Raw genomic sequence first — 7565 nt, 5'->3', positions numbered from 1 at the left:
AGTCATATCTGCATTACGAAAAATGGAACGTGATAAATGATAGTTGCAGGCAAAGAAAATATTATTCAGTACAGCCATACAAATCATTATTATTCTGAAGTTCATTTGGTTTAAAATCAAAATCAAGGAACAATACAAAAACAATTTACTTATAAAAATGTCTATAAAATCAAATATTACCCTGATTGACTTATCAAAACAATTACCTTTTGAAATTGGTAAGTTCTACTTTCTCCCATTTAAGATTTATTCGTATTCATTGTTCTGCGCTGGAAATAAATAAATTCGTAGGAGAACTAAATAAGGCCATGTATCGTCTTTGGCTTATATCTTATAATCAAAGGCTTATACCTACTGTAACTAAAAACTCCAGAATACAGTAGGTATTAGGGCGGCCTCATCACTCTTAGCTATATCTTCCAGACAACCTTTGGATACTTACCTAAGTACCTACTTAGTTATATATACCTTACCTAGTTATATTTACCTATGTATGCCAGTATGAGGCAGAGAAATCTCACCCCTCTTAGAAACATTGTTACTATGAGAGGAGGGTCAGGTTTCTCTGCACATGACCGTAGTTACCTATCTCTACGATAATAACTATAGGTACCTATGTACCTAACTCCTAATTGGCCTACGCCTAGTGATCGGCAAAAATATAGGTAGGTATTTTTTGTTTTATATTATAAAACACCACTATGCTTTTCCTACCAACCAGATAATGAACTACGGGAAAAGTTATGTTTTGCTGAGACTCTCGTAATTTCTTGCTGTCACGATGATCGTTTCGAACACGACGACACATCCGAGGATGTGTGTACGGAACCGGAAGCAGAACCCGAAGGATCCGAGGAGATAGTCGAGTTCCAGGAAGCCAAAGAGGTAAAGAGTTATGTGGAGGATGAGGAAGAGTTAGCTGAAGAAGAGAAAGAAGACGATGATTATCATTTCTTCTTCTTCCCGGACTGCGCGAAACCAGCACCTAAAGACAGCCAAGCAACTATAATAATGCAAAATGGGATGCCCGTCATAAACAAATTTAAAAAACCCTCTGTAAAATGCACTTGCCCCTTAGATGAAGACGGCCAATGTAAGTGCTTCCTCAAATACCCTTGCAAATGTGGTGCTAAAACAGCTGCTGAATGTGTATGTGACCAAGCTGATATAGAAAAAATATGTATCTGTCGTCCTCATAAACCCAATTTAAGTTGTAAATGCCACAAAGCTAAAATATGTACTTGTACTGGCGTAGTGGAACCATCTTGCCATTGTAAAAAGGTAAAAAAGGTTTGCGTTTGTGATCCTACCACGTATCCCTACCCTGTATGTCCATGCAAGCCTTGTAAATGTGACCACGAAAGACCAATATCACCGATGTGTGTCTGCAAGCCATGTGTATGCGATGATACACGGTCCCCGGCACCTGTTTGCATTTGTAAACCCTGCATTTGTGAGGGTGAGGAAGATCCTCAACCAGTCTGTCATTGCGGTGACTCTGAATCCGCTGCAACAGTTCACACGAAGACATGGACGTATGAAATGAATGAAGAGGCGTCAGAAGAAGAAAACTTTCCAGAAATTGTGGAACAAAAAGCATCATCCATAAAATGTGATTGCCAGAAACCAGACAAGTGTCAGTGTATGGCGAAAGGAAACAAGGACCCTTGCACATGCCCCGACCAACGTTGCATCTGTGGGTACCTGAACACTTGTCTTTGTGGACCACCGAAATTAGAGCACCAGCGAATGGGTGGATCTGGAGAAGGATCACGTGAATCGGAAAACGAGTCTGTATGCAGTTGTGGTCTCCCACCTGTTTGTAAATGTAAAGGGACTACTGATAATTGCAAGTGTTTTGATAAGGAACCAGAATGCACATGTGGAAACCCTGAAGACTGTCAATGCTTTCGAACGTGTGAATGTGATGACCCTTGTGATTGCGACAAATACGCAGAGAAAGAATGTCAGCAATGTGCTTGCTTGGACCCAATGAAACCTGGAGATCTCGTATGCACTTGTCCTCAAAAGAAACCAACTAATCAATTGGTAAGGGTTAAAACAAAAGATGGATATCGATGGTGTCACCGAGTAGATCCGAAACATACGTTCTTTGACTACGGATATGATAGGTTTGATCTTATTAACAAAAAAAGCGAGACGAGTGAGAAGCTCAAGATTTTGGGGCTCTATGACAAAAAGGATCCTACTGGTGATGGAGCTGGTGAAACAAATGACGTGAACGTACCTGTATACAAGAAAGAGGTTAAAAAGCCTAGTATGGATTGCTGCAGCACTGTTGGAGGTTAAGTATTTACCTAATTATTTCGTATTTTATGCTGAAACACGACCGAGTCAAACATTTAAAAAGTCTTCTGTCGTTCCCTCTCAGGACCCTCCATTGAAGAATCGACATACTTACTTACCGAAGTGTAATTACTTATACTTACCTAACCATAATAACTAAGTACTTGGGTATTAAATATTACTTATTATAAATCTTCTAGGAATGACGATAAGTGTACAACACTTGGGTGAAGACAAAGACAAATTCCTTGTGGAAGTGGTTTCCAACATGTCCAAGGAAGGAGCGAAGACGGGCTCTAAGCTGATCAGTATCGTCGATAGCAACCTCCACACGATGGAAGAAAGCCGGACTGAGTAAGAGATATAACCTATTTAACCTATGTAGGGCCATATGGTAAGGAAAAGTGCGTTGCTAGGTGGATCTTATAAGCTTAACATACCTAGAGGTATAATAAAGTAAATGTATGGCTAAGGTACCTAATCATGCTTTCCCTCAGAAATATAACAAAAAAGGAGAAAATAAGAGAAATGCGCAACTACATGAGCATTTGCGAGACTGGCTACTACAACAAAGTGACGAGTGTGTGCGGAGAAAAGACCCACATAAAGAGGCTGAACCACTCCTTTGAAACTGCACACAATTTCCTTCTAGAAGGTGCGAATATGGTACTGATGAGGTACTTCGCCCTCATCAGACACAAGGGTGTTGTGCAGACTGATACAGTTTTGATCGCCGGAGAAATATGCGAAAGCGTTTATGTAAGACTTCTTTTTATAAATAATCCCTTAGATAACCTAGGTAATACGAACAGTATGTGAATGACGACCGAGTGGCGTAGTGGTTAGTGCCCTGACTACTGAGCCGAAGGTCCCGGGTTCGATTCCCGGCTGGGGCAGATATTTGTTTAAAGACAGATATTTGTACTCAGGTCTTGGGTGTTGATATTTATATTTAGTATCTATCTATCTATGTATTTGTGTAGATATATCAGCTGTCCGACACCCATAACACAGGTTCTGCCTAGCTTGGGGTCGGATGGCCGTGTGTGAGATGTCCCCACATATTTATATTTATTTATTTATTTAGTATTTTGGAGAAAAGAACTAAAACGAAAGACTAATGTGTTCTGCGCCTGCTGCACGGGTCTGTTATCGACGTCGATAAACTCGTTTAATGTGTGTTCCACCAATCACAGTGCCGTATTTATAGTGAATCACGATATAGTGACTTTTATCTACGTCGATAACGAACCCGTGAAGCGGTAGCTAGATTAGGTACCCATCAGGTGAACATTTTTAATAATTATGATATTTGCAACTAGAAACGTGGTATTTTACTAAGTACCTACTCGCAGTATCTCGTGGTTTTTAAATGTAACGTTATCCTTAAACTGTTAGGTACGTAGTACTGAGAATCTGAGTAACCAAGAGGATCACTTTGTGAGATCATACGCTTAACTCCCGGTTGCAAGCGAGATTTTTTACCTCTATAGCTTTACCCCCTTATTCATAGAAAAGTTACGAGACGTTTTAACTAATATACTGTTTTGTCCCTCTCTGTCAAAGAACCAATTGTTCTTTGTCGGAGAGGGACAAAACAGTTTATTAGTTAAAACGTTCTGTAACTTCTCTATGAATAAGGGGGTTAGAATGTAAAAAAGTCCGATGGAACCTTATGTTGTGATAATGATAAAATTAAAATACGGTTTTATTTTCATGTTGTCATCTAAGAAACATTAATTAGGTAGTATCATTTATGTGCTGAGTTCAGCATAGTTATATATAAATATTAGAATATTTAGGTACAATTAAATTTATAATGCCCTCAGAATTGTCTGGGCGTAAGCCAGGCGGTGGTGAACGGACACCCAATGTTTGTAGTGAAGGTGGAACGTCACATCATCACACCGACTGGTGCAGTGCATCAGACCCTGACTGTCCTTACTTTGAGAGGTGATACAACTAGTCTTCTGTTATTGCCATACTTTTCAATTCCGTTTTATTACGTACTCCATCACCTTGGTATATAACGCTCTGAAAAGAGAAGAATAAAATAATCATTCGTCAATAGAGAAGCCTAATCAAAATTGAAAAATTCAGAGCCTTCCCAAAAAAACAAACGTCTAATAAATCAGTCAACATTAAACAATGTTTAAAGTTTTTGTGGTTATACAGTTATTGATATACTTACCTATTCTATATGTATAATGCACCTTATCACGATCCCGGAAATATCAGTCTAATGATATCAATTACGTATACCTACCTACGGATTTGTCTATTTTCAGGTTACACGATAAGTCAGGAATGGTCGGACACATCGTACGTCATCCATATAAACCCTCTGCTGAGGGTGGACCCTGTGAAGGATGAGATCGAGCAGCACGCCCCGCTGAGGGAGACGTGGCGACAGGATATGCAGCTGTTCTCCGATTATTTGGATATGAAGGTTGCTGGATACTTTACCTTACTAAAATTTTGGACTAGACAAGAGTACCTACCTAGTGGTGGCTTAACGGATAAGGTCTAGGCTCTCATTTGTGAGGCTGTGGGTTCGAATCCTCCCATGTACTTACCTATGAATTCTTTAGAAATAAGGATAACAAATTTAATTACAATTATACCTACCACGTACTCTTACAGTGAAGGAAAACATAGTGAGAAAACCTGCACATCTATATTGTAGGTAGATGTGTTTAGGGTGCATTGTAGCCACAAGTAATAGCGATACGGCTCGTATCACGTGAGTAAAAAATGTACGTACTTGAGAGTCGCCTCTGACTACCCCTTCTTGCCTGAACTTGGGACCTGTAGGTATTGAAGCCACATACCACAGAGGCAATTAGTAAGTCATTGCAATTAGACTGTAACAATATTAAAAACAATCATTCATGATCACCAACAGAGCGCAAGAACGTCGGAAGGCGCGCGCTACATTGCGGAAAACGGTGCGCTAACAGGAGTCATACGAGAATACCTGCAGTCACTGCTGATGCTGAAGCCAGCCCAGGCGCTCCACTTCACCCAGCACTACTTCAGTACCATGCTGGACTCCATCGACGTGCCACACGACGAGTTCTTTGACCCCTGCTCGAGGAGGGTCAGGTATTACTTCTTTGAAGATTAAAGAGTTATTTTGGATGATGGTTTTTTTGGAATGATGTTTCGGATTTGTTTATTGGCTTTAAAAAATATGGTGGGATGTAAAATTTTCTTGTGTTAAGTTTACATGCATTTGGATAATAAATTGATTTATAATTGATTCATGGTTTTATTTTAGTTTCGACGTCTAATATTACATAGGTAACCATAGGCACAAATATATTTTATTTCCTTATACTCAGTCAGTACCTATTCATCACTGAGGAACTACGTTATAACTACGTTATACCTACTATTCATATTCAGGTTATTCATTTATTTATTTTTTGTTTAGGAAAATTTTGCGATTTGTATTAGTACAATCATGTCTCTCTCATACTCATAATACGATAATATCAATGACAATTATTTTTTTACCTACTTAGGAAATAGCAAAACAAAGTCTTCAAAAATATTTTATTCTTACTTATATGCAAATAGCTTTTTGTCTACACGAGCCATAAAAAGGGTCATGCAATGAAAACAAGCTTCAACAACAAGGATTTGAGGATAAGGGGCATGTTTTATATTCACAGAAAGAAGCATATGACGTCACGGGAGCGGGTCTCAAACAATATGACAAAATTGCTACGAAAGAAGGCACCTAACATGAAGGGAATTTTAATTTTTGTTCTCTTTTGCACGCGGCGCCCGGGTTTACCCTGCAGCATCCTTCATACTTGAACCCACACGGATTACAATGAAATAAAGGTAGATTAAATCATCAATGGATTAAATTATCGAACTCTTCAACCATCTGGATTGAAATTTAGATCTTTAGTACTTACATACTACCAAGCAGGTATGTTCAATACTTGAACTGATCGTTTTTGATTCTATTTCTTTATCATCTTGCCCACTTATAGGTGCTGTGAACATGAGAGCCGCTCTTTTATTTATATCATGCATGTTAGGTCTTCACAAAGGATTCCGTAAATCCTGTTCACAATTCAAGGCAGACTTGTTTAATTCTACACGCTGATAAGGTCAAGTGGGTTACCAGCCGTGGAATGTATTATATTAAGGATCCGCATAACATGGCATACGATATGAAGGGAATAAAAGACAACCCCAATTCTTCTCCGTCTTTATACGAAAAGAATTCCCGATAAATAGATAAGAGATCTTAGGTGCGGCTCTCATTTCCAATTACCTGTTAGAAACGTGACTTGTCTTATATCAATGGCTGGGTGTTTGTTTATAAACACACCTGCCTGCTATCTAGGCATGTGTGGGTGAAGTGTACGTGAGCAATGCCTATTCCATTTATTTATATCTTCTTTTCGTATGTTTTTCCAGCTAGGCGTGATGTTTGTCTTGACCTTTCCACCTTCCTTATAGATAAACTCTTCCTTAATTCACTCGGGTTTATTAAGTAGCTTTCATAACAAATGAGAAGTTACGGTTTCTTAACGCTTATTTAGTCGGACGAACCTAAACTTGATTACTGATTAGTTCGGGCAGACTAGGTACCGTTGTTAAGTAAACTTTCGCTCAAAGCAACTTCTCTTTGTAGACACAAAACTCATAATTCACGAGTACCTACGAGTTATCACAATCCTACAAAGGCCGTAATCTGATTCAGAAATAATTTACAAAGGAACAAATTTAAGTCTGTATGCGAGATAGAAGACACGCCGTTGTCTTTGTGACATCTTTTTGGGTCGTAAAACGATTCCATAAAATAAATTTAATATAAATCTCGGGGAGAGTAACATATAAAAGCTGAGTAAATCACCGAAGTCAGGCGGTGTGGACATTTACAGCGCTGAAGGAAGTTGGAGCTTGCGACACCTCGGGCGTGGGAAATTCCTTCTGGCCGAAAACGTACACTGTTCCTTTTTTAAATGCACTGTAAAAGAAAATAAACTTTGACCGTTGCCTTTTCCTTAAATTTTCCAACGGCAAATTGATAAACGGGGAGTTACGCGTATACTAATAATTAGTATACTGACGATGAACATAGCATGAAATAGAGTGAGTCTGTAAAAATATGTAAGAAGTCAATTATACCAACCATAGTTATAAAATATGTACCTAATGATGTGGTCCAACTTCATACTAATACATAGAACAACGCGAACTCCGATGTTCTACGGGTAGGTAGGTCTGATATT

The 7565-nt window shown here is 38.8% G+C and overlaps 1 protein-coding gene across 2 annotated transcripts; it reads left to right on the top strand.

Moving 5' to 3' along the window:
• The first annotated feature begins 101 nt into the window (after positions 1 to 101).
• LOC105394985 lies at positions 102 to 5569 on the top strand. Of its 2 annotated transcripts, XM_011566902.3 has the most exons (7): positions 102 to 218; positions 722 to 2305; positions 2508 to 2661; positions 2805 to 3066; positions 4137 to 4260; positions 4596 to 4756; positions 5213 to 5569. In XM_011566902.3, exons 1-7 carry the CDS (start codon positions 158 to 160, stop codon positions 5432 to 5434), a joined length of 2568 nt encoding a protein of 855 aa, XP_011565204.3. In that variant the 5' UTR covers positions 102 to 157; the 3' UTR covers positions 5435 to 5569. The 2 variants fall into 2 exon arrangements, with proteins under 2 accessions (XP_011565204.3, XP_048480708.1); XM_048624751.1 differs by lacking the exons at positions 4137 to 4260; positions 5213 to 5569 and having other exon boundaries at positions 4596 to 4744.
• The last annotated feature ends 1996 nt before the right edge of the window (positions 5570 to 7565 follow it).

The sequence above is a fragment of the Plutella xylostella genome, chromosome 12 (genome assembly GCF_932276165.1).
Source record: "Plutella xylostella chromosome 12, ilPluXylo3.1, whole genome shotgun sequence".
NCBI classification, from domain to species: Eukaryota; Metazoa; Arthropoda; class Insecta; order Lepidoptera; family Plutellidae; genus Plutella; species Plutella xylostella.
This window is presented reverse-complemented; position numbering and strand designations above follow the sequence as displayed.

Excerpts from the sequence above, each read along its gene's own strand:
- LOC105394985 (XM_011566902.3), top strand. The coding sequence starts at position 158 with ATGTCTATAAAATCAAATATTACCCTGATTGACTTATCAAAACAATTA. Across the intron at positions 2,306-2,507 it reads TTGCTGCAGCACTGTTGGAG|GAATGACGATAAGTGTACAA; the intron begins GTTAAGTATTTA and ends TAAATCTTCTAG. Across the intron at positions 2,662-2,804 it reads ATGGAAGAAAGCCGGACTGA|AAATATAACAAAAAAGGAGA; the intron begins GTAAGAGATATA and ends GCTTTCCCTCAG.